The following is a 26,954-nucleotide window of genomic DNA, read 5'->3' on the forward strand; positions in this document are numbered from 1 at the left end:
GTTATGTAAAATTTTACATAGTGAATAGTATTCATTACTTTGTGGAAACTTAATTGTATTTTTTTCTAACATATTTAAGTGAATATAGTACTTGTGAAAACTGCCAAGTTGGTACCCCTGGAAATGAAAACCCTCGTTCTATCCATGAAACAAGCATAGCACAGGCTGTGGCAGTGCAGATTTTCCCCATGCTGACATGGTAGTATGCTTCCACCATATTTTGGAGGGACTATGTCTCTTAACCTCTAGATAGTGTCCATTGTATCTTTGGCTGTCTTCTAAATGTGACAGTTTCGGTAATATTTTGTGTGTTGTGTAATGGACAGAGACTAGCAACTCCTCTTACATTAGACACCAAGCAGTCATTGGCTGATAATGACTTTTGACAACTATCATCTTGGGCTACATTTGGTCTTGTGACCTAGTTGTGAAAGACTCTGTATTTCATTAGTGATTGCCTCATAACCATCTAGCTCCTGTAATTCTTAACTATTCCTTCTTTTCCCCCCAAATAAAAGTTTTGGTTAAACAATGTTTCTGAGACTCTTGCTGCCTGCAGATGTACTGATAGACATGGCCTCACTTTTTATCTTGAAATATTTTTAGTGATGGTAATGTAAACCATTTTAGCAAGAACACAGACCTTGTAACTTTATTTAAAAAAAACACTGTAACCTTGTAGTATAGCTTGAATAAAAACAAGCATAACAGTCAGAATATTGATATAACCAGGTATTTATCTACCATGCAAATCTGGTGAAATTTCTGTGAGGAGAAGACAGTTTTGAATGCTCTGATATTCATGAAAATAGAACACTGATAATAGCATATGTAGTATAAAATCACTGACCAGATATACTAATGGCAATATTCTTTGATTCAGATCTTGTCATGGTCATCCATATTAGTAGTCTACAGTATTGAAATAGGTTGTATCTGGCACACACCTTACTATAGGATGTAGCTATTTACTTTGTGAGCAAGAGAATATTAAACATATATTTCATACTCAGCTTTGGCAGCCCGGAAACTTCTAGGTGAAATTCAGGATTTTAATTACCATTTTCAAAGTGGCACACCTCCGTCAAGAGCTGCTTTCCACACTCTAACCTGCCAGACAGTTTTGTATTCATATCAATCTAGTGAACCAAGCTTAAGGTCCTAAAGGATGAGGCTTGAGTGGGCATGGAGTTCCTTGGTAACAGGATGTCAACTATGGAATTTTGCTGCCAGAAATTTGAGTTCAAGGCAATACCATAATATTATAAAACTACGGCTTTTTCCTATTCTTTGGTTCTGACCTTTATAAGAACCAGTTTAGACACTATGGGAGGGATAAAATCTTGAGGAGTTACAGAAATGGTGCAACTGGCCTGGGATTGGTCAGGTCTTCATGTATTCTTTTTATAGATGTGGTGCTGAACAGGATTGTAAAGTGAAAATACCACCCAAATGTTTCTCATCTTCTTCCTGGTAAGCTGAATTGTCAGTTAAGAGATCTTACTATCTTGTCAAAATTAAGGATAATATACTTATTCTGACCCAGATATAACCTGCAGTTCTGCAAGGTAAAACACCATAAATCGTTGCCTCTAGACTAGTACTTGATAAAAATGGGGTTGATCAAGTCAAACTTGTATATCCTGTTGTGAGGTGTTCGGGACTCAAATGCTAGCATAGAGAATTCCATAAATAAGAGAACTTATTTTCCTTCAGTGACAAAAATGTATTTCATGTTAGCCAAAGGAAGGAAAAGCCAAGAGTATACAACAGGGGTTGGAAAGCTGTCTTACTGTACCTATTTTACAAAACCCATCTTAAGCCTGAAGTTGGTTTAAGGATTTGAAATGCCCTTTCCATTTCATATCAAGTACTTTGTTCTAAGAATCCCAAAATATTCTCAAGTCTGTTAACCCATTCTGATGTACAGCTGAACATTTCTGACTCTCTGAATGAGATCTGTTGTTTTCACCTTTCTTTGTAAAGCTTTCTTTTTCTTTACTTATGCCTAACAGGCTCTTAGTCCATTTAAGGCTCTGTCTCCAATTTCAAAATCTCTGAATCTTTGCCAGTAGTCTGTGTTTTGTTTTGGAAAAAGTTCAGTAGGTTCCTGGACTCTTTTTGGTATTTGTGCCTGATTCTGTGTATGTGTGTTAAAGCCTTTAAACAAAGTCTCATTTCTTGGATTCACAACCTCCTGAATTGATACAGGCGGGCAGGTTGCAGTTGACATAAGTCATCCTGCAGCCTTCTCCTGCTTTACTGCTTGATACCAACTTAAAACGGTGGCTGTGGGGTTTCTCAGGTGGCTTCTCTTTTTTCTTGGCAGCGTCACTGCTTATAAGTAAGAATAAAAGTTGTTAAATTGAACAGTTTGTACTAAAAGACCACTTTACAGGTGGAAGCCCTACCACAGCAAACAGGACTAAACCAACTGGAAAACTGGGCCTGTAGCTACCAATAGGATGGTCAAAGTGTATTTTTGTCAAACTGTCATTTCAAATACAGAAAACATTTAGAGATGACAAGATAAATGTGAACTTCCAGGATAGTGTGTTGAGCAGAATGGTCTGGAGGTGTCCTGTACAACTGCTACAAAATACTGTTTTAATCTATTTTGATCTCATATAATGCTTCACATGAAACCAGAGGGGATTTTATTTATATTTTTTACTTGTTTCATAGACTTGTTTTCCTTATTTCTCATTAAGAAATACATTTAAAAATCTGAAGGAAATATAATTAAAATATTTATTTATAAACTGCCATGTATTTTATGAAGAACAACAACTGAAAGTTGAGGGATTTTACTGTACAATGCAGGACCATGATTAAATGTGTTTTTACTGACAATTCAGGTATGTCTTCATAAAATAACAATTTAATCCAAGTGTATAACCTCACAAAGGAAGACATTTCTTCTGGATAAAATTTATCCAGGAAGGAGATAATTGCCCCAAAACTCTTCATTAGCCTTTTAAGAAAAGGTGAGTGGTTATAGAAAGCTTTCTCGAAAGCTGGGTGGTAAAGCATTAGAGTGGGTTTTGAAGTAAACAAATAATTTGCCAAACCAAAATGTTGTAACAAGGAAACACAATAGTTGTTCATAGATTTCTTTTTAAAACTAATATGTGGTTTATAATCCTCTATAGAGGAAGGACTGCATGGAATTGTAAGCTGTACAGCCTGTGGGCAACAGGTGAACCATTTTCAAAAAGATTCCATCTATAGACATCCTACACTGAAAGTCCTTATCTGTAAGGTATGTAATGAGTGATTTGTACTCCATGTGCCTTCGTACTTAAAAAGTGATCTATCACTACTTGTTTTCTGTGTGTATTGTTTTCTCTTGTTAGCCTTTTAAATTTGCAGTGTACATAAACAAGGAAACTGGTAGCAGAAAAGGGAAAAGCAAGTATTAAAATGTGAAGTTACACGGATAAAGTTTATACACCACAAATGTTTAATTTATTGTGGTTTCTTTAGAATTTATTTTTAAAGTGTTAATAAGTTTGGAATACATCATGAAAGTATTCTGATTTTGGTGTTTATGGCTTTATATGCTATAATGGGGCTCCAAATCACAGTCTGCATCTCCTAAGAGGCATAGCACAGAAGGCTCAGCACCAAGGTAAAGAAGAAGTGGTGATTTTAAAGACTCTCTTGCACCACTTGGAGCTAGGCAGCTACTTGGGGTTCAAACAGCCCCTGATATAAATTAGAGCAGTGACAGGTCCATTCTAATTTATGGCAGCTTTCCCACTGGCTGTGTATGGGCAGCACCACAGTCCAGAATTCTGTAGCACTGATCACTATGAGTAGATCACCTCCAGCCCATGTCCATCCCATCATGCCCCTACATTAAAGCCTTTGAAGGAGGCAGTATAGGGTGGCTTACATTGGCCCAGTGCTGTGCCTGCAATGGGGGAATTCACTGATGCCCTGTTGTTTCAATGCTTTTAAGCTGGTTGAGTGGCATATAGGGTCTGTGATGTGGGCTATATTTGGCCTTCAGGTATTTTAGTTAGTCCAGTACTATATCCTTAAGAATTGACACACTGGATTTGAACAGGTCCATCTTGTCCAGTATCCTGACTCAGACAGTGGGCCAATAACAGCTGCTTCTGAGGAAATTAGCTACTTTCTTCAGAGTTTTTGTACAGAATATCCAGTCCACAAGGAACGTTGCTTCCAGTCCCCAGTAAAGCTCTGAATCCTTTCCATTTTGATTTTTTTAATCTTTACCATTGTAACTCTGAATAGTCTTGTTATATGTATAAGTGTCCAATCTATTTTTTTTTAATCTCACTAAACTCTTAACCTCAATTATGCCTTGTGTCAGTGAGTTCTGCTGGTTAATTGTGAGGTGATATTTACTTTTATCAGTTTTGCATTTCCTTTCTTTTAAATTCATCGAATGCCATCTTGTTTTTTAATATTATAAGAAGGGAAAACAGATTAGGAATTCTCTATACCTTTCATTATTTTCTATCCCTGTGTCATTTCCTTTCTTATTTGTCTCCTAACTAAGGTAAACAGTGCCACACTTTTCAATATCTCATAATGGGGGAATTTTCCTGCGCCTCTTAACTATTCTTATTGTCTGTCTCTGAATCATGTTTTTGCTATAATTTTTTTTGACATAGGATGACCAGGTATTGAACTCTGTATTCCAGGTGAGGGTGCATCATTACTTCACACACACCACCATATAGGCAGATTCCGAAGCTGTTTTTCAGGATTGTGAAGACAGTGGGTACAAGTGAGGGCAGAATTTGATCTACAGTCTTTAGTCAGTCTTTATTCAAGGAAAACTGATAAGTCACTGGAGCTCTACTTAAATAAAGACTGAATAAGGACCTAAGAATTTGACCTAACAAATTCAGGAACTGCAGCCATTACTATTAATCACGTAGGTTTAATGTTTAGCAGCCTTTGGTGGCACACAAATCTTATTTAAAAAGTTTTAAGCTTAATTTCATAAGCTCTGTTCTGGTACTAATTGCTGCATTGCTAACATCAACAACATGAGGTTGAAACAATAGATAGAATAAAATTCTGCATTCCAATGAAAGTATGTAATTTTGGTTCTTACTGTGGTGCCAGTGTAGCCTACTAGTGTAGATTCAGCCTACACCAACAAAAATTTTTCTTTTGGTTTAGGACACGTGACATCAGCTACATCAGCGGAAGCCCTCTTCCATCAACGTAGTTGCAGCTACACGGGGTTTTTGTTGGTTTAACTGTGTTGGTCAGGGGTTTTTGTTTTGTTTTGTTTTGTTCTTTTTTTCTTTCCACGCGTCTGACCAATGTAGCTATGCAGACATAAGTGTAGACCAAAACTGAATATAAAAAATAATAGTCAACTTGGAAGTTTTAGAATACAAAAAAACTGTGGCCTTCAAAAGAAGGCAAACATATGTAATTTTCAAATAAGGCTTGTACTATTCAATTCAGAAAAGTCATTGTTTAGGAGCTGCTGTATCTTTGGAGAGTGTTAAAATTAGTTACAATTTTGTAAACAGCAGGTGAAAATGAGAGAGAACATTTTAAAGAGGTTTCTAGTTTTCATTTATAGACAGTGATCTGAAGTTCTAAGAACATTTTAAGAGTCTGACTTTAATGCATTCATTAGATTAAGTCATAAAGATTTATTAAATTCCATCTCACTTTAATTGAAAAAAAAATTCCTTGTCCACCCATTTTCCTTGCAGACTTGCTACAAATATTATATGAGTGATGACATTAGCCGTGATTCAGATGGAATGGATGAACAGTGTAGGTAAGTATGTAAACACCACTGTAATATTACCCACATCAATTAAAGCAATAATGAAATGCCCACTGTCCAGCCAACAGACCCATAATATTATGTTGATATTTAAATTTTAATACAAACTAGGAAAACTTAAATATAAGGAAATCAAGTACTTAGCCTTGTTGGTTAAAAGTTTAATATCACATGACAAAAACCTAAACATCAGTTTATGTATACTTATTTAAGTTTCCAACACCAGCTTTATATTTGTCTTCTGATCATTATCCCATAAATAGCATTTATCAATGGGCCACTGAAGCTCACTTTCCCAGAGAAAACTTGATATATTGGTCTGTAAACTGCAAACCCACTAACATATATATGAGATAGAAGCTAAAACCCTCACTCGCTCTTATGTCATCAACCAGAGGCCACGTTGTCTCATATACTATCCAGATATGGTCCACTCAGAACTTTTGCCTTTGATTAGTAACCTGTAAAATATTATAACTGTTTGATTATTTTTAAAGTTTGATTTAATTACACTTTATTTGTCTAAACACTTAATGTAATTTGTTTTTGGGTTGCATTTTAACATTTCCCAATCATCATTTCAGATGGTGTGCTGAAGGTGGAAATTTAATTTGCTGCGACTTTTGCCATAATGCCTTCTGCAAAAAGTGCATTTTGCGCAACCTGGGCCGAAAGGAGCTGTCAGCCATAATGGATGAAAATAACCAATGGCATTGCTACATTTGCCACCCAGAACCTTTGTTGGACTTGGTCACTGCATGTGACAGTGTTTTTGAAAATTTAGAACAGTTATTGCAACAAAACAAGAAGAAGATCAGAGTTGAGAATGAAAAAAGTAAAATATATGATCACACACTCAAATTTTCTCCAAAGAGAAATATTTCAAATTGTAATGGAGAAGAAAAGAAATTAGATGACTCATATTCTGGTTCTTTAACCTATTCGTATAAAGCACTAATGGTGCCAAAAGACATGCTTAAAAAGACAAAAAAACTGGTTGAGACCACAACTAATATGAACGCTAGTTTTGTAAGTTTTTTGAAAACGGCAGCAGAAAATTCAGAAATAAACTCTACCATACAGCTACGTCAGCTGAAAGCTTTTAAATCTGTTTTGAGTGACTTAAAAAAAGCTCATTTAGCATTAGAGGAAGGTCTGAATCAAGAGATTCAAGCTTTGGATGTTAAAATCAAAGAGAAGAATACCAAAGAGAGAAAAATTGATATTAAACTAGAAAAAAATGAGGTGAAAAGAGATGAAGGAAAGGAACATGCAGAGTTGAAAGAGGACACTGTAAAGTCAGTGAAAAAAGCTGTGTCAGAACAGCCTGACAATGAGTCCATGGACCAAAACATTCCAGCAACACAACAAACAGAAAGCAAGAATACTAGCAGTGAAGATAAAAAATCTGAGACAAATGAAGAGCCTCAATATGAACCTAAGAGTACTGAGGCTTTAGACATGGATATTGTATCTGTTCCTTCATCAGTCCCTGAAGATATTTTTGAGACTCTAGAATCAGCTATGGAAACTCAGAGTGCAGCAGATGAACAGGGCAATGGAAGTACAGCAACAGAGCTGGAGACAGTAAATATGAATATAAAATGTACTACAGCTTCAAAAGACATTAAAGGAGGTACCAAGTTAAAAGCATCAGCTAAAGTAAGAAAAGAATTGTTTGTAAAACTGACTCCTGTTTCCCTTTCTGATTCTCCAGTTAAAGCTGAAGATCAAGACAGTAATCCAGTAAAGGGAGATCAGAATGCTGATATAATACCCAAGGCAGAAAACTGTGATTCTGGAAAAGAAAATCATTACATTGGTAATGAACGCTCACCTGAAAATGAAAATGCCCCCTTGGTAGAGGAATCTGATCTCAGGAGGTCTCCACGTGTGAAGACTACACCTCTGAGGCGTCAAACAGACATGAATCCTTTAACATCTAATTCAGAAGAGGACAGCAATGAAGCATACTGTGAGAAGCGCAAGCGAAAATCATCAACCCAGTCACGGAGAAAAAAAGATAAAAGAAATTCTTCTGACAGTACTACTGATCATCCTAAACCTAATAAGCTTTCTAAATCAAAAAAATCAGACATATTGGACCAAAGTTCGGATTCAGATGAGATGCCAGCAGTCCTTAAAGAAGTAGCCATGATGAGTCATAGTTCCTCAGATATTGATAGCAATAGTGAGACATCCAATAATATTCAGAAGAATGCTTTAAATGATCTAACGAAACAACCAATGAAGTATGAGAATGGAAAGCGCAAAAGAAAAAGCTCTACTTCTGGTTCAGATTTAGTTGCCAAAAAAGGCAAATCAACTAAAGGCTCCACTTGTGCAAAAAAGAAACGACAGAACCCTTCAGATTCTTCAAATTACGACTCAGAGTTAGAAAGAGAGATAAAGAGTTTGAGTAAAATAGAGTCTGCAAAAAAAGCCAAGAAGAAATACCCCAGAAAAGAAGAGAATTATGATTCTTCTTCTGAAGAACAGAATAAAAAAGGATCTACTAGTAAGAAAAAAATAAATTTGAAGAAACAGCAGGTTGAATCATCTGATGATGCTGAGAAGTCATCCCCAGAGAAAGAGGAGACTAGTCATTCTTCTGAAGATAAAAAAATTAGGAAGGGGGCAGCAATCAGTGAAAAGAAAAACAGAGATTTAAAAGAAAGAACTTCGAAGGGGAAGCATGATGGATCATCTGATACTGAGAAATCATCCTTGGAGAAGGAGGAGAGTTGCCATTCTTCTGATGGTAAAAAGAGAGCAGAAGCAAAAGAAAAGAAAAACAGAAATTTGAAAAAGAGAAAGATACAGAATGATTCGTCTTTGGACGGAACTGAGAAATCTGCAGAGAAGGAGCAGAGTTGTGATTCTTCAGAAGACAAAACCAAGAATAAAAAAGGAACAGAAGGTAAAGAAAACAAAAAAGAAAACTTGAAAAAGAAAAATTATAAGAAAGAACAAGATGGTGGTTCTTCTGATGGAGATAAATCATCCCCAGAGAAAAAGAGTTGCATTTCCTCTGAAAATAAGAGTAAAAATGAAATGGCAGTTGAGGAAAAGAGAGAGAGAAATTTGAGAGAGAGAACATTGAAGAAGTTGCAGAATGATTCATCTTCAGATGCTGAGAAGTCCCCAAAGAAAGAGGAGAGTTCTTCTGAAGATGTTAAACAGAATAAAAAACGAATAGAAGCTAAAGAAAAGAAAAAAGTAAGCCACAAAAAGAAAACTTCCAAAAAAGAACAGAATGACTCATTGTCCTCTTCTGATGAGGAGCCTTACGAAGACAATAAAAAAAAGAGTAAAAAGAGTACCGCTAAGGAGAATAAAAAGGGTAACTTAAAAGTGGAAAAAAGAATTTCTAAAAAACAGAAGGATGACATCAGCTGTTCCTCCTCATCAGATGAGGAAGAAAATGATGACCAGAATTCAGCAGGCGATGGAAGCAGTGATGAGCAGAAGATTAAGCCAGTGACTGAAAGCTTAATACTGTCCTCCAACACAGGATTTTGTCAGTCTTCAGGTGTGCAAAGGTCTACAATTTGATTAGTATATTAATATGGGGAGGTCAATAGTATGAGTTGGATAGTCATATTGATTTTAATAATCTAGTACTGCAAATGCTTAAGTGAAAATATCTCTAAATATGACTATGCATTCCAAAACTTAAGCCATATTTCTAAAACCTGTTTTCTAATGTGATGTGTTCAGAAGTTTTGTGATGCCACTTGCAATCAGTTACCGTTTGACTTGTACTAACCTTGGCAAACAGCCGTTTAACTTAATTTACAAATCACCTTGGACGTTTTATTTAATTTTAATACCTTTTCTAGGAAGAGATTTGAGAAACTCTGTAATACCAAGTGGGTTGCATTGTAGGTTGCCTTTCTTATGCCTATTCTTAGTTGCTTTCGTCTGCCTAATGAATACAGAACATGAATTGGGTTTAGGTAGTAGAGAACAGGAGAGATCACATCAGCTGTTCTAGCTTTGGGTCATGTAAGGGAGAAGAGTATCAAGCTTTGCGGTATAATGTGGCCTTTGGAGGTTTAGCTATAGTTATGCATGTGCACTTTTTAAATTGGGCCAGATTATCTTTGTGTCCCATGAAATAGATTCTAGTAATTTTATTTAACTAAAGTAATACCTGTTGCTAAAGTCTATCAGGCTGCTATTTATTACTTGAGCAGATTTTTATGCATTTTAAACGTGCTTCTGAGAGCATGGGGGCTAATTCTTTTTTTTTGCCCAGACTTGAGGGGAGGACCCCCTTTTATCAGCATCTGATTAGTCCTTTGTTCTTTTAAAAAAAAACAACAACAAAAAATCAAGGCAGCACAGCTGGAACTTTTAGGCTTGGAGAACCTAAAAATAAAGAGGAAGTGTGATCTTGAGGTTAAAAGGACACTATTAAGTTTCATTTCCTGCTGAACAACTTATATCTACTGTTGTTAATAAGATTACTCTGAGAGAGAAACTTTTTCCAGACTGTTTCCATTGACATTCTATAGTACTTCTTTCTGTACTTGATTTCACTGCATTTCACACCCTTCCCTGTGGCTTGTGAGACCGTAGCTGAAACGGAAAATTCAGTAGGCAGGAGTATGCACAGAGAGGGAAGGATGAGGGCGAGAGGGCATTGTTGCTTTTGGGTCTTCCTTCTCAAAAAAGTAACAAAACCAAAAAAATCGAAAATGTATTTCAAAGGAAATCATACTGTATCAGAAAATTGATTTTAAAAAAATTACTTAATTCAGAAAATTCAAGTTGACAATGTTCCTGTAAAGCACAGACCTCAGGAACTCCCAAGTTCTGTTTCAAGTTCTGCCACAGACTGTTTGACTTCAGGGGAATTATTGAACCTTTGTGTTTTATTATCCCTATATGTAAAATGGAGAAAATACTTGCCAATTTCACTTTATTCAGTAATGTTTGTAAATTACTTTGAGATCTTTGGATAGAAGGGACTATAAAAGAGCACAGTTTTGTTAACAATATATTGAGCCAATGCTTTTAGAGTAGTAGTTACTGATACATTTTGTTCATATATTACTATCCTGATTATAATAGGGTCAAAATCTAAAACAGGCAGAAATCTTGTAAAAAAGTTGATTTTCATGTACAATTAGAGTGGAGCTGGAACATGCTCATTTACCTAGCAAGCAGTGGTGTAATGGGTGTTGTTAAATTCTGACGATTCAGTCTTTTAGTGATTGTTTTTGTTTTTTAAATTTTCTGCTTTAGGGAGAGAGAACCTTATGCTCAGTGTTAATGTAGGAGCTTCTAATTTGCCTAGTATCAATGGATTGATTTAACCATTCTTAAATTAAAAATTTAAGGCTCTTTGCTGGTCTCTTATATAAAGAATTTAGACTGTTCAGAAAGTCTGGCAACTACGGATAGTTCAAGTTCTATTTATAAGATATGTTCCCTGTTTGAAGCTATTTTGATTTGGAATCCGTGCGTTTAATTCAGCTCTGAATATGCAGTAAGCACAAATTTTAACACAAAGTTTTATGTACGTCTCTCTTGTGTTCCACCTAAAGAATACCTTAGAGGAGATTTGGTGTGTTATAAGAGCTACTTAACACTGAGCCATTATTCAAATTCAACAGGTCATTTTAGGGTAACCAGTACTTTGAGTATGTGTCAATATGGATTCCAGTGCAGTTGTGCATGCACCACATGCATGTGAGATTGGAGTCTTTGGATTAGAAATGTCTTTTGGGACCATGTATGTGCCCTGTGTCTACTCATGCTACAGTGCCAGGGAGAAAGGGTGAAGCAGCTGCAGCCCATCCCTCAATTCCTCTTACCACCCATGGCAGTGAGATTGAACAGTGGTGCCTGAGTCGCTACTAATTTTCATTTGCTGATTATTCTACCCAACAATTATCTTGCCAATCATCTGCCTAACTAGTAGGAAATCTTAGTCTCCAGAACACCACTACACAATTTGACATGATATATACAGTGGTTGTTAAGTAGAGGTTCAAAAGTGAAGCTGCTTGATATATATGTCAATATTGTGGAGCATTAATAAAAGATTTCACTATACCTGACTTTTTTGCCAGTACTATTAGTCCATTTTTCAGTGGGCTATTAAATTTACACAGGTTCATGCCATTTAATATAAAAATGTAAAGAGAATAGCATTAAATTATAGAATGTTTTTCTTCCTTAAATGGGCCATAAACTTCAAGATACTACTCAGACAAGGATCTAAGAGTGACAAATGGAAACTTAAACCATTATCTCAATGTCTGGCAGCATTTAGGAATTCAAGCATATATATATGGTAGAGGACTATACCACAAACCATAATGGTAATGTACAATATAACATTATTTCTGCAGCTTCATGGAAGTGCAAGGTGAAGGATTTTATACAGTTTAAAGAGAGACTTCTCTTCCCCAAGTCCTTATATAAAATTACATCAAATAATCTAATAGTGATACCCTATAAGGAAAACAGTTCATCATTTTGTGAATCATATTACACGAATGATATAAAAAAATTGTAAAGAAGTAAGTAGCAGTGTAGCCCATAGGGCAAGTTTGCCCAGTGATATTCACCCCATTATATGCATTGACTTGCTTTCTATTCTATTCTGCTGTAATGCAAGAAGACTACAGGCTTATCCTGTAAGATATTAGCGGGAGCATAAGTTAGCATAACTGTGGTTAAGTAGGCCATCTCCCTTAACACAGATCAACGGTTACCTTTAGATTTGGGGAACTCAGAAGAGGTAGCTCAACAGTAGGTGCTACAATGTTCCAGTAAGTGCTACTACAAGGAACATGGAAGTAATAACTGCAAATCCACTTAAGCAAGGGATGATGGTATGATCATGTGCTGAAATGGTGGTCACACGTATCAATATGTTAACATATAAAGTAAGTACACCTCAGTGTTATACTGGTAAAAAGGCTACATGTGAGCAGATGCATAGGCCCTGTAATAGGGCAATCACCATGTGGTCCGGAGCTGGTCTTTCCCACTGGGCAACTTCCATTGCTGTCTGCTTCTTTTCTACTTAACCCTTCAACTCATTGGGGGACTTGTACCATTGGACACTGCATGCCAGAGACCGAGTTGGTCCATTTGTCCCCAGCTAAGGATGTGAGTATGCAATTCTAAAGTTTATACATGGAATGATACCACAGATTACCCTGATCCTGTATTATCTTTATTTTATGTGCCTTGGATCATATCTGGCTTTCTCCATTATTTTAATAAAGGTATCTAAGGTTTTATTTTGCCCTCAGTGTGAGTATCTTGTTACTCACCCTGAAACTCCCCACAAAATATTGAACTCCTTAGTGTGAATTCTATGTAGCCTGATTCTGGGGTGTAACTGGGTCCTTTCCTGGGCCGCCCCCATGCTGAGCTCTTTCTCTCTACCAATAATGCACGGTGAGGCTTTTCTTACTGCAGCACCCGTGGCTTTTATTTACATACAGTTCCCACCATCAGCGATACTATTTACAAACACACAGGTCTTCCTATCTCCTCTTTTACAGGGAGTCTCCCTTCAGCCTGGAGACTGCCCCTTCCCTGGCCATTCCCCCCCGCTTTGCACTGGCTGCCAGCCAGCCTTTATAGCTCTTCTACTAGCAGGCCCACAGGTGCAGCCAGTTCCAGAGGCCAGGCACCAGCCTTTCTCCCAGCCTCAATCTGTTTCTCCTGATTGGGGCTGGCTGAGCAGGGGCTAATTAGGTGCCTTTGCACCAGCACCCTGCTACATGGGGGAAGAACCTTATTGCAGTCAGATCAATTGGTCATTAATCAGAGGGGTAGCCGTGTTAGTCTGGTTCTGTAGAAGCAGCAAAGAATCCTGTGGCACCTTATAGACTAACAGACGTTTTGCAGCATGAGCTTTCGTGGGTGAATACCCACTTCTTCGGATGCATCCGAAGAAGTGGGTATTCACCCACGAAAGCTCATGCTGCAAAACGTCTGTTAGTCTATAAGGTGCCACAGGATTCTTTGCTGCTTGGTCATTAATGTAAACATTATCAACCTTAAAAAGGGTCAGGCAACAATAGGAACGAGAGAACATCTGAAGCTTAAAATAATTGGGTACTAAGGAACTTGTAAAGAAATCCAAGAGAGCTGGACACCTTTGATTCCCATTGGAATTGAATTGGGCCTTAAGGGACTTTAAGCAGAGGAGAAAATAATTTGTGTGTGGAGTGGACTTCTAAAGGAAAAGAAGCTTCTAGTGTTAACATATTAAAAGTGACCTACAAGTGGAATTTAAAAGAAATCCACCAACACACTAGGAATATCTGTTGAATGTCCCTACTAACCAAGCAGAGGAAAGTATTGAATGCAAGAACTACTGACACTTCACCATTCTTTAGTAGGTTCCCTGATAATCAGTCCTACTGCTGATTGCTTGCTGGCTCCCACTCTATGGCAATGTTACATCAACTAGAGAACTTTAAAAGCCATATGAAGTATCAACAAAGAAAACTTACTTTACCATTTATGAACCAATTCCTCTTTTCATTGGTGTTCTGTAGCTGCATCAATGTGTCTTACTGGAAACAGTCGGTTAGTAACAGTGCTAGACATCACTGGACCATCAGAAATTTGTTTTTAAAAAATGAATTTTCAGTGGGTAGACTGAATGTCCACAGACTATACTGGAAGTAGTTTAGCACACATTGCCAGATACTCTTGTGTCATTACAATTCCATTTGCAAGCCAACTTTTAAAAAACTTAATAACATTTTAGAGAAAAAATACAGTGTGAACTAAAAAGGTAGGTGGCAAGGTCAAGATCAGAATGAATAAGCTCCCTTCTCTCATATGTAATTTTAAGGAAGGAAAAAATTTCCTCCTTAAGTTGACTTCTGGTTTTAATAGATAAGTTAGGTACATTAACTTCCTGTATTTGTGAGGTATGTTATATAATAAGCTGAATTTTGATATTATTGCTCTAAGGCTAATGAACATTGTTCTCAAAATATAAGTCTTCATATATAAATGTGCATGCTCTAAGACGGATGGGTGTCGTGTGGTTTTCCTTGGTAGTACAGAGAGGGAAGTAGATCAGCAGGAGAAACTCTTCCTGCTGAAATAGCTCTTGTGAAGACTAGGCAGCTCAGTTATGAGTAAGCAAGCTCTTGTATGCTTGGAAGTTGATAGTACTGTTGCTTATTTGCCATCTTTTCAGTCTGAATTTGGTGATGGGAATCCCATTGTGAAGTGAACAATAAAATCTTAAATTTTTATTTTTAAAATACCTGAAGAGTGGAGCATTCAATTATTGTGCATTTTAAAGTAAAATCTATACAGATTATAGCTTCATTTTATATGGTATTAAAGATTTGCTTGCCACTTACAATAGTAGATATAGATGGTAACAAGGCTCTTGCTTCAAAGAGCTTTCTACTGTTAGATATTGTATGGGGGAACACTTATTTGTCTACTTTTTATATATATATATATATATATATATATATATATATTTATTTATTTATTTATTTATTTATTTTAAGGTAGGGTTGTGATATTTAGTACCATGTTATCTTTAAATTGAGTGTTTGATACAGTAGGTCACATATAATAGAAAATTTTATATTTGCATTGCTGATTTTATCTTTATGTCAAATGTCTCTGACTTTTTTCCCCAGGGGATGAAGGAGAGACTAAATCGGGGGCTGTTCCAGTGGAGGAGGAGGAGGAGGATGATGACGATCCTGAGAATAGGTATGATTCCATCCATAAGGACTTTAAAAAGATTATAACACACCCTAGGCGTGGGCGCAAACCGGCGCAGCGGAACAGCAAGCAGGTTGTAAAAACCAGGACTGCCTGCCTTGTAAAGACTCGCTCACAGGCTTCCCGCAAGTTTGAACGAGAGGCCAGAAAACAGAGGCCAAAATCCAGAAATGCAAAGAAAATATTTAGAAGTGTTAACTAACACACCTTGCATAGGGTGTGTTATAAATGCATTGCAGCACTGTCTGTTTTATATTCCTATGTAAAATGTGGGTTTTGTGATAAGCTCTTCATTGAGGCAAGTAAAAGCCTGCTTTGATAAATGTGAATTTCAGCTACTTATATGAATAGATGATAAAAAGTAGCATCTGTGCAATATACAGTGATAAAATCTTTATAGTGGATCTTGATTATTAGTGCTACATAATTTGTTTTTTATTAAAACACCTTTTCTCATTTAGAAAGATAAACCAATGAGGTTTAATTCATTGATGAGTACCTGAAATCACCTACGTGATGGTTAAGGTCTTGATGCTACAAGCACACATACATAGGCTTACTTTCCATCAAGGGAACTACTCACATGCGTAGTGAAGCATGTGCATGAGTGATTTCAGGATCTGGGCCTATATATTACTTAGTTTTTAAAATTTAAATTTATAAAAACTAATAGATGTAACTTTTAGTTGTAGGTTGTTGTTTTTTTTTAAACGTATGTCATATTTTACTATTACAATGTAGTTGTCAAAAAGTAGCTTGGATAGCGAATAAAATACAATGTAAAAGTTTGGCTTTCTAATTAGTAACATCAAGTATTAATTTAAAGGGACTCAATGCTAAACACTCAATTATGAGCAGGAGTTTCTTTTTGGAAGCTATTGTAGTTACATTAAGTTTTTCCAAGAAAACTTTATATAGTATTTCTAAAACTGAATTTTTTTTGTCCTGTAGTAAATGTGGGACTGACTTTGTAACTTTGCAACACAACTGTTGGAGTCTGCTTTTCTGCTTCTGAGCCTTATTAGCATAGAACATGGTGTCTGTTCCACAGAGTAACTGCCTTTTGTTACATAGCTGAAGTGAATTTAAAAACATAATTTTGTTATATGGACCTCAGTTGGGTACAGAAATATTGCTGCTAATCTAGCTCTTCTGTATGTTCAGTTTTAAAATTTAAGCATTTTAATTCACTTTTTAAAAATAACTTTTTAGGAACTGACAGCACAGGTCCATAAGCACAACATTTAAACATTGTTAACCTTTATTTCTATTTAAATATACTTTAATTTCACTCTACCTTTGTTATATTTTTAAGAATTTCTGGTTGATAATTCAGCTGATTTAAAGCAAATATTTATCATAGAAAGCTCAGCATTTTACAGTACAAATGCTAACTGGTAGATTTTACCTATTATCTTGGGGTGATTATCCTGTTTCTCAATACAACCCCAACAGGTCTTGAACAAAATAGATTTGATCACTAAATATCATTATATTTTCTTTTAGGTGTTAAAATTAGTTTGTGTAACTTTTCAAACTGAATCATTGTTTAAATTTTTATCTAGGAAATATTCTGAATATATATTTCTGAGTGTAAGGGGAGGTAACTGTTACCAAATAGTCTTTCCAACCTTCAGGAGGTAATTGATAACTGAACTCACTAATATTACGTTCAATACTCATTGTACTTGGTACCATAATCACTGGTACAAAATTGTAAAAAGATAGAAAACATTTTGAGAAGATTAAAAAAAAAAATTCTTAACACAACTTAAATTTTTTTCTCTCTGTTACTCAGACAAGCTGCCTCTTTTCTACCAGACCAAAGAGGGTACCTAGTACCCAATGAGATATTTATAGTGTGGTCACTCATGGTTGCAAGTCTCTAGTTTAGAAGTTGTGTTGTTTGAATACATTTGAATGTGAATGACATGAATAATTTTTTTTTAAAAGTCTTGAAATCATCTTTGCCAAAGTGCAATATATGCGTGGGTCATAATATGACAGGCAGTGCTGTATGCTGTCATTTTATGTTGTGTATTTGTTTATTGTTGGTCCTTTTGATCTTTTAAATGGTACTGTTAATATGTTTGCAGTAGTTTTGTTTATTAAGAGGTAAATAGTGTATTAATGCAGAATGCCTTTAAGTATTTGATGGATGCAATAAATTTTTGTAAAACATTTTTCTTGTCCAAGCATTTAATTTAATTGTAATACTTCTATGAGAGTTTGAAAATCAGATCATTGAAACAAAGGCATAGTACAGTCTATAGAACAAAGTATTTGGTAGATTATTAATCTGAAGGAAAGTATTTTTGTGTGTGCACTAAATGTCAGTCAAACATAAGTATATAAAACTATAAATGAAAATACAACTTAAATATTAAAAATATGCTAAAGGTTACATTTAATTAAAATTTTAATACTCAGTCTTAAAGGATGGTGCTTTCTATTAGCACAGCCTTATAGTTTTGTCTCTTTAGCAGCTTACTTTGGACAATTTGATTATACATATAACTAATGTGTGTTTATGGACACCACCTGTGAGTTGAGTTGATTTAATTAAGAATGTTAACACATAGTGTTAATCATTATTTTTAGTTAAATTCTTAGCTAAATTTGTTTTTCAGTGGCAACATTGTAGCCTCAAGATTTTGACAAGCTATAAATGAGTCAGTCTTTGCCTAAAGGTTACTGCCTATTTAGACATTACAGGGCATGGGGAACAGAGTCACAAAGGTGTGAAATAACTTGCTAAAGATCACACAGAAAGTCAATGGCAGAGCTGGGAATAGCATTCAAGTCTCCTCGCTTGCAGTCCAGTGTGCTATTGAGTGGATCGCATGGCCCCAGTTTTTGTTTTTGTTTTTATTTTCATGTAAAAGTTTTAAAGCATTTAATTGTAATTGATGTTGGCTAAGAATCTACCTCAGTTCTCTGCTCCCAGGAAAATAAATAAATAAATCCCCCACAGGTTTGTTGGGGGAGACAGATTTTCACACTATCATAACCTGTATTGTCTTGGCACTTCTACAGTTTGATGGTTAAACAAGTGCTGAAAAGAATAAAAGTTTATCAGTGTAGGTAACTGTTCATCTTCAGTCTTAATTACCTTCTAAAGATGCGGAAGTTGAATTTGAAGTTGGAATAGATTTTATTACTTTGAGGCCAGATATAATTTAACTTAATAAAACTGATTTCAAGAACTAAACATCCAGTTTCACATGATGATGTGAATACTGTTATGCCAGACATTTACCAGAAGCATGTATAGGGTTTGATCTGTTCAGCACTGTCTTTTTGGTATTGTTTATCCATTTCATTATATATAATCCTTTGATTACACCAAAAGTGGAAAAATAGTCCTAATTTCTAAACATGCTTTACATTTTCAGACTAAAGCACCACTTCAGTGGAACATACTAGAGAGAATCTAGTTTTTGAGGCCCATAATTTGAATCTTTTCTGCTAAATAAATAGTTGCATCCCCTGTTGATGTGAAGTTTGAACTTTCATTCACTAGCTGAAAAATTAGTGTTTTTAATATCTTGTGGAACATAAAAGTATTTAGTTATTTGCCAACTTCAGAAATGCTAATTAATTAGTAATCATTAAAATTATTCAGCTTGAGGAAGTTCAGATGATCGTACTGTGGACAGTGACCTGGGGATATTTAGGAGCAGTCTGGAATAGAGAAGAAATAGTATTCTATGTGTGCATACTCGAGTTTGTACTTCTGAAGAAATTCTGATGAATGTATTCTTTAGATTTCTCTCAGCAAACATTATTCTGTAAATGTGAAAAAACCCTTCCTTTTAAGAGTCAAAATCCACTTTATTTAAAATATATATTTAAAAGATGGCTTGCAATGCAGGTAAGACTTTGTTATCCAATTTCAATTTTACTAACTCTTTTAGCACTATTGAGGATAATGTGAAATCATTTAGGTGCATTGGTACAGGACAGTATGTTGAGACTTCTGAACTTAATTTTAAGTTTTGCAAATTTGTTTTCATTTCAGAACCGTAATCCTGTCCCAGTGTTTGAGTGGGTTTCTTATGTAAAAGATAGCAAACCTACTGGTGATGTCCACATTATCTAGATTATACTTTAAGGTTAAAATAATATATATATGAAAGGTACAAAATAATTTAAAAATAAGGGAATAGTTCTTTTTTGAGAATCCAAGCCTTTGTATTCTGAAGAAAATTACAACTGATCTGGGCAAATAAGTACAGTATTTTAAAAAAAACAAACAAACTACAAAATGGGAAAGATTTAATTTTCAAATACAGGTAACCATTTATTCCTCCTGTCAGATATTACACACATTCATTAATATTTAAAATTTTACTATCTTGTCTTATTTCTCCTACACGGACTGATACAAAGCTAATTGAAATTAATGGGACTTTGTCCATATGAACTTCAATAAATGTTGGGTCAGGTCCACAAAATTAAGTCTGTTCATATAAATAATTAAAAGCAACTCTTTTAGGTAAACTTGTTTTTTAAAAATAGCTTTTACATCATGACTCATCTAGTTATATATATGGGTTAAATAATTCTTTCATGTCTTAATATTTCTACTGTGGATGCTGCAGATCAGTGTGACTTAGTGCACCAACCATAAACATCTTCATGCTCTTGGATAATTCCCCCTTTCCTTTTAAATTAATAACAATTGAACATATGCTAGTCTTGAACTCTTACTTGAAAATATATTAACATGTATTAAAAGATGGAAAATATTGTATGGTTGAAGTATAATTGCAAAAAAAGGTGGGAAAATAAAATAGAGTGGTCTTGGAAAATTTGGCATTGTTTTGGGGGCACAAATTACTTCCTGGAAAATTAAATAAAATAAAATGTATATTTTATAGTTCAGTGTGACTACTAATTACTTGAATTGTGTGACATAAAAAGCAACACAGTAGGGTCAGTTGTTTCTGTGCCAGTTCCAAATGAAGCATAGAACTGTTCAGTTTCCTGGCTTTTGAACTGGGTTTCTGATTAGGTATAGATACTTCCCCTTTCTGAATAATATGTATAGAAAATATAAAATGCTTTTCATCATTACTGCTAAAATGATCGGGTCTGATTGAGAAAATACATGAAGTCTTGCAGTTAACATTACAGACATTAGAAATATATTTAAAAACATTACTATTTTTATTCCACAGTTCCATAGGACCTGATCCCCTATGAGGGACAATTCTTTTTTCCCCCCTTGAAGTAAAGTATCAGATTAAGTCCACAGTTTTCTTGTCCATTTGTACATCACTTTTCCTGTATGTATTTTCATACTGGATTTTCCTTTGTTGAAAAATCCTGTAAATAATGTATTTTTCATAGTCTAAATTATTGTATTTTAATTGAAAATATTTTTGGGGTGGAATGGGAGGCTATGAGAAGTTGATCAACCTTTTTTTTGTTCTACAGGAAGTGGGATAATAGTCTGACTCTGCAAGTTTATATAGACCCGTAACTTTTGACAAATCACTGTTTTCTTCATCTGTGGGTCATATGCCTAAGAGGGTTGCTGGCAGATATTTGAGGGGATGTGAGACTGCTCTCATCCCTTTTCTCTGGTCTTCCACTGATGTAGATTTTCCCAGCCGTTTGCAACTACATCTTCTTGAGAAACCGTGTGCGCCCTATAAAACACTGCACTTATTCCTGCTGCATCTCCTTTGAAGTACAAGGGCGCAGACATAAAGGATTGTAACACATGCCTCGGGAACAGCTGTCAGGAGCAAAATGTGGAGTTATAGTATAAAAAATTGTTTTAGTGCATATCATTTACCTTCAGAATTTAAGGTGTTCAGTGCATACTGCCTTTACCACTAATTAAATGCATAGAGGAAAGTGTCCAGAGATTGACTGTTGCTTTAACACTGTTTTTGTCTCTAATCGTTTAGAGACTTGGTCCAAAACACTTACGTGTTCTTGAGACCATTAGAGCTATAAATAAATTGTTCAGCTTAACATTGCATCACAGTTGATTAGAAGGATGACTGACATGGAAGATGGGACAGGTGGGGAGGAATAAAATGGGCCCAAGTTATTAAATGTTGCTTTAGAAAAACAGATTTGAGCAAATCTACAATAAACATGGTTTAAAATTGGAAAGTGCTTATTTGGGGGCACTGTAAAGAACCATTTTCAAACCATACCATGTTTAACATATGAAATGTCAGTTAGAATATCCTCTCATTACCACCCATGATTGCTCTCCATTCATAATTCTTTCTGAGCTCACAACCCTGTTACTGAACTTGTGAATTATATAAGATTACATATGTCATTCATTGATTTATTGTGTAAACAATGGAATACATAGTATTTTTTGTTTTACTTCAAAGAATTGCCAAGAAAATGCTTTTAGAAGAAATCAAAGCCAATCTTTCCTCTGATGAGGATGCATCTTCAGATGAAGAATCAGATGAAGGAAAAAAGAAAAGAGGAAAGAAGAATGAAAACGCAGAAGATGATGGTGAGCACCAAAATGTGGCAGAAAAAAGTGGCGCTTTAGAATCTGTCATAATTTCAGAAGTCTTTCAGGGAAAATAACAGCAAAATCAGTAAACAATCCCCAAACAACATACATTTTTTGATGCCAACTGCTAAACTGAACTCAGTTAGTATGGTTCTGCGGGTTTCTCTGTTTGATTTCTGTAAAAGTACACTTTTACTTTGTGATCATATCTTTATAACCAATTTAGAACCGAGTATGTGCTAAGCCATATTTGATTAATAAAAGACAAGAAGACATACAGGTATTATTACTGGGGGAATCCTGCACCAAAAAAATTAAAAATTCTGCATACAAAGCATTTTAATATTCTGCCTATTTTATTTGTCAAAATAATGCAATATAATCACGCTGGTTTCAATTATTTTGGTAATTAATTTAAACTACAATGCAATGGATGGAGAATGGGAGTGGGGAACACTGGAGAAAATCCCTAAGCCCCCTTGTCTAATAGTAATGTAACTAGGTTTGACCTTTTATTTCTAGTTATTAGACATCAAATATATGCAGCCATATGCTCAGTGTTGCACCATAGGCAACTGAAGAGCTACTGAGGGCTGTGGAATCAAACTCACAATTTATATTGGCTACTGACCATGTCCAGATAGGTCAGTAGCAAACAGGAGCATATTTTGTGAGGAAATTTTTTCAGTCCAAAAATTTAGTTCAGTTCTAATAATTAAATCAGTAAGCATTTATAAGACCATACTGTCCTTTACACCAGTCTGGCAATATGTAAAGGAGCCTTAAAACTTTTACACCTGTTTTATACTCCTGGGGGAATTCACAAAGACAATGGGAACAATTCACTAAGCAGGCTGGCTGCTACATTCTGCTCTCCCTTAGGGGACATGCCTACCTCCTCAGAAACACGCTGCCCAACGCGCTGCCCCTCCATGCCGAGCATGCTGCAAGAGCAAGCGAGAGGGACAGTGTATGTGTGTCTCTCTCAGGCATGATTGCCAAGTCTCCCTTCCTTCCCCTCCCCCACAACAGTGCTTTATGTCTCTACTGGCTGCTCCAGGAGCCCAAACTGACCTGTCTGCGCTGCCGGGGAGGGGTGTGTGATCACTCTTGTAGCTTTCCTTTGCTTCCCCATCAGAATTCATTTTTCTTCAGGAAAACAAAGAAATCTGTGGGGGACATGAATTCTGTGCACGCGCAGTGATGCAGAATTTCCTCAGGAGTGAAGTGCATTGCTTCTGTTGATAATCCATGTGATAACTGTAAAATCAAATAGTTTCCATTGCAAAGATAAGGTGGAGTGGGAGGGGGAAGTGCATATGTGCGTTCGTTCAATCACATCTTCCTGGAAATACTTAATAGATGAAATGCAACTTAAATGAGCAAATAGCTACCCTTATAAGTTCTGTGCTGATTTTTCTCTGACAGAGGAGAACGAAAAGGAAGAAAATTCTGAATCTGATTCAGATGATGATGAGTCTAAGAAGCCTAGATATAGACACAGACTGCTGAGACACAAGCTAAGTATGAGTGATGGAGAATCTGAGGAAGAAAAAAAAGGAAAATCTAAAGACACAAAAGAAGGCAAACGCAGAAATAGAAGGAAAGGTACAAAATTTAAATGTTTGTGTGGCAGGATGTATTTGTGATTCGATGAAATATGTTCATTTATGTGGCGTAATGGAGCTTTCCAGTGAAAAAAAGATTTCCTGGAATTCCAAGTTGTCTTCCTCACATCTCCTCTCACACCTTCACGCCATTAGTTGTTTCTTGTTTTGCAGTTGAGATTGAGGAAGTCAGTGCCATCAACTCTACAAGCAGAGAAGGGAAAACGGTGTTGTTGTCATTGAATTTTTGTCATTAAGGTTCTTGTTTGTTTGTTTGTTTTCAAAATACTCTAATTATCTCTAATCATGGGACAGTGAACGCACCATAAAATTATGTGGTAAATTCTTGATTCATTAAATAATAATTAAAAAATCTAACTATCATTGAAAGTATTTGAAAGATTTATTTAGAAGGACAAAAGCTAGCAAATTCAAAAATAATGATGTTAACTCAAACACATTTTCTTAAAGTCCATTTAAACTAAATCAATATATTTAAAACTAGAACAATTTGGACAGAACTCAAATTTTGAACTAGGAATTTTAAAATATATATTTGTACACACCTCCTCCTGTGCAGTCATCCCAGACTGTTGTTGTCTGTTTTTGTTCATTTACTAGGTTTATTATAACACAGTGACTATTCCAGGATAGTTTACTCTTTTATTTAATCCCCTTCTCTCTTTTTAATCTCCCTCCCTCTCTTCCTCCCACCCCCTAAAAATTAGGTTAATCTGGTTGAGTCCTGAAATTTTAATACCAAATCAAATAGATATAATTCAGGAAAACCCAATTTTTCCTCCTCTTCCTCCTGCAACTGCCATCTCTTCCTCACACTATACATAGGCCCTTGTGTCACCAGAAATTTCCATCATCCTAGAGAGTTAAACTCTACATCCCTCCAATTTCTTTTTAGGTGGTTCACAATGGGACTGCAGGTGGAACTCTTAAATGAAAACTTGGGTTTATTTCTCATTTTTCTTGTCTTAAAAACGCTAAGAATGCAGCTCTTCTAGCTTTTTCTGGGTTGAGGAACAAGGGGGAATGACTGTTAGTGCAGATCTCTTGCATCTAATAATAATGGGACCAACGGGTACCAGCACCGCTATAGCAACTGCAAACTCCAATAACCAGGGCATTTCAGAATGTAAATGGTTTGTTTACATTGGAAGCAAATTATCCCTATTGCACAATTTGAAAGTATAGTTATATTTTTAGTGTTGCTGTGATGGTAGTATACCATACATGAGTAGTTTCCCATGTACCTAAAGATGAATTATCCTGTATTGTATTATGTTTATAGTGTTCCCCCTTAAAACTTCTAATTTTTGTGTCTTCTGTAATATTATTGTAACTTTTACAGTATTTTAGCAAATAAAATGCCAGACCATGGCATGGCCGGACCAATCTCTAGAACCCTTTGGTTATAAGTCTCCTCAATTACCTCAGCACTGACCTGGAGCAGTAAAATTTCTTTCACTTCAAATAGCTCAATGACTTGGTCCTCCATTATTATACCTCTCCAAGTACATAAAACAAAAACTTAACTCCCAGTTACTCATATTCTTTTATTTACTGAGTAGCATTTTATTTATTTATTGCAACATATACCATTTAGTAAAAAAACCGTATAGCTTTCCGGTGTGTTCAGAATTAATCTTAAATGATAAAATAGGACTGAATAGCATACTATATCTTTAGCTGCTTATAAATGTCAAACATTAAAAAATCATGAGTCAGGCCCCCCAGAATTATGAACTATAGATACTGGCTTCTTTTTGAGTATTCATGACTTAAATGTAATGAGCTCATGATAAAATCATTATAGATGGCAACCTGGTATAAAGAGGTGACACACTTTGCACGAGATGGGAGCAATGAAATAAACTCTAAGCATAGAGAGTTTAGATTTGCCTGTGTTTATTTCTAAGAAATAGTTGATCCTGACAATGCTCGTTGGCATTGGCAATGCTGATATCCGAAAAATCCATAAAAAGGAGATAGTGTGACTGAGTAAAGCAACGTGTATTCTAACTCAGTCTTTGCATCAGCATATTAAATCCACAAACTTCACCAACAGTCACAGTGTCTCAATCTGGGTTGAGCTCTTGTTTTCATATAAAATATTCAGATTTGTGCATGTTTTAAAACTTGGTTATGTATATCAACTTTTACTGGTGGTATGATTGATTCTGTTTAGAACTCCTTTCAGCTAGAAAGGTCCTAATCTGGGATTATTTTCTTTATCACTGACTTGATTTTTGTAGTACTTATTTTAATATGAATTGGATAAATACTACATTCCACCTCCTATGCACAAAGCATAGTTACAATGGCTGTAAATAAGGAACTGCACAGGGCTTGAAGGAAACACTACTATCAACCCTTGGAAACAGTGCAGGATGCCTCCATAGATCCTCTGTTCCTGCTCTTGCAGCTCCTGAGTAACAGCTGTAATCTCTGAATGCACCGTGAATCTGCATTGTCATTATCATGGTTGGGGGATCTTGATTGGCTTCAACATCCCTGGGAGTATTTACTTGTTTTGAATAAGTATCTATTTATGTACACCTCATCTTCAGCTACCCCCTCTCCCGTTTTAATGGGAAAAACTGTTCAGCTTCCTATCCGGAGATCACAATCAACTGGGAGAGTTTCCAGGATTGACTGGTTGGTGACCACTGTACTAGACCAATAAAGGAAAATCAAATCCAAGCAAAACTGTTCAGTGAATTAAAGAGAATCATAAAATATTACTGTTAATATTAGAGTTTCTAACAACATCTTACTTACATTATACCTTTAAAAGATCTCTTTATTACCTTTTGAGTTATTTTTTTAAAATTTGCATTGGATTTTTAATATGTAGCAGTTCAAAGCTATGTGTGTGACATTTCAATTGCATTTCAGGCATTTCATGCTATCTTCTCTGCTCTTTCTATTGAAACAACTATTGCACTACCTTTCTGAGATTTTTTCTTAGCTGCACGCAAGGGCATTTATTGACCAAGAATGTACAGGTGCTGCGAGCAGCAGAAATTAATTTCAAACAAATTACAGTAATTTTGTATTATTAGTAAAGCTATATTGTTATTACTTCAGGTTACAACAGAGGTTGCTATGTTTTTTTTATTCTTAAAGTGAGCAGTGATGATTCAGATGACTCAGAATTTCATGAAACTGGAGTTAGTGAAGAAGTCAGTGAATCTGAAGATGAGCAACGTCCTAGAACAAGGTATAAATAAACATTAGTTCTAGTCCTCTCAGTTGAGCTTTTTTTAAACTGATTATTCAGAAGGTACAGTCCTGTCACATG

General features: G+C 35.6%; 1 protein-coding gene across 5 annotated transcripts in view; it reads left to right on the forward strand.

The window, feature by feature from the left end:
- ATRX (ATRX chromatin remodeler) overlaps positions 1-26,954 on the forward strand; it is a 139,844-nt gene that overhangs the window by 38,854 nt on the left and 74,036 nt on the right. For 4 of the 5 annotated variants that reach the window (XM_045029586.1, XM_045029585.1, XM_045029589.1 and 1 more), the window contains 7 exons: positions 3,153-3,262; positions 5,715-5,782; positions 6,376-9,323; positions 15,445-15,520; positions 21,898-22,028; positions 23,460-23,639; positions 26,780-26,873. In XM_045029586.1, the coding sequence (XP_044885521.1) occupies positions 3,153-3,262; positions 5,715-5,782; positions 6,376-9,323; positions 15,445-15,520; positions 21,898-22,028; positions 23,460-23,639; positions 26,780-26,873 (3,607 nt within the window). The remainder of the gene's footprint in view (positions 1-3,152; positions 3,263-5,714; positions 5,783-6,375; positions 9,324-15,444; positions 15,521-21,897; positions 22,029-23,459; positions 23,640-26,779; positions 26,874-26,954) is intronic. The other variant, XM_045029588.1, reaches the window with a different exon arrangement.

The sequence above is a fragment of the Mauremys mutica genome, chromosome 9, assembly GCF_020497125.1.
Source record: "Mauremys mutica isolate MM-2020 ecotype Southern chromosome 9, ASM2049712v1, whole genome shotgun sequence".
In the NCBI taxonomy this organism is placed as follows: Eukaryota; Metazoa; Chordata; order Testudines; family Geoemydidae; genus Mauremys; species Mauremys mutica.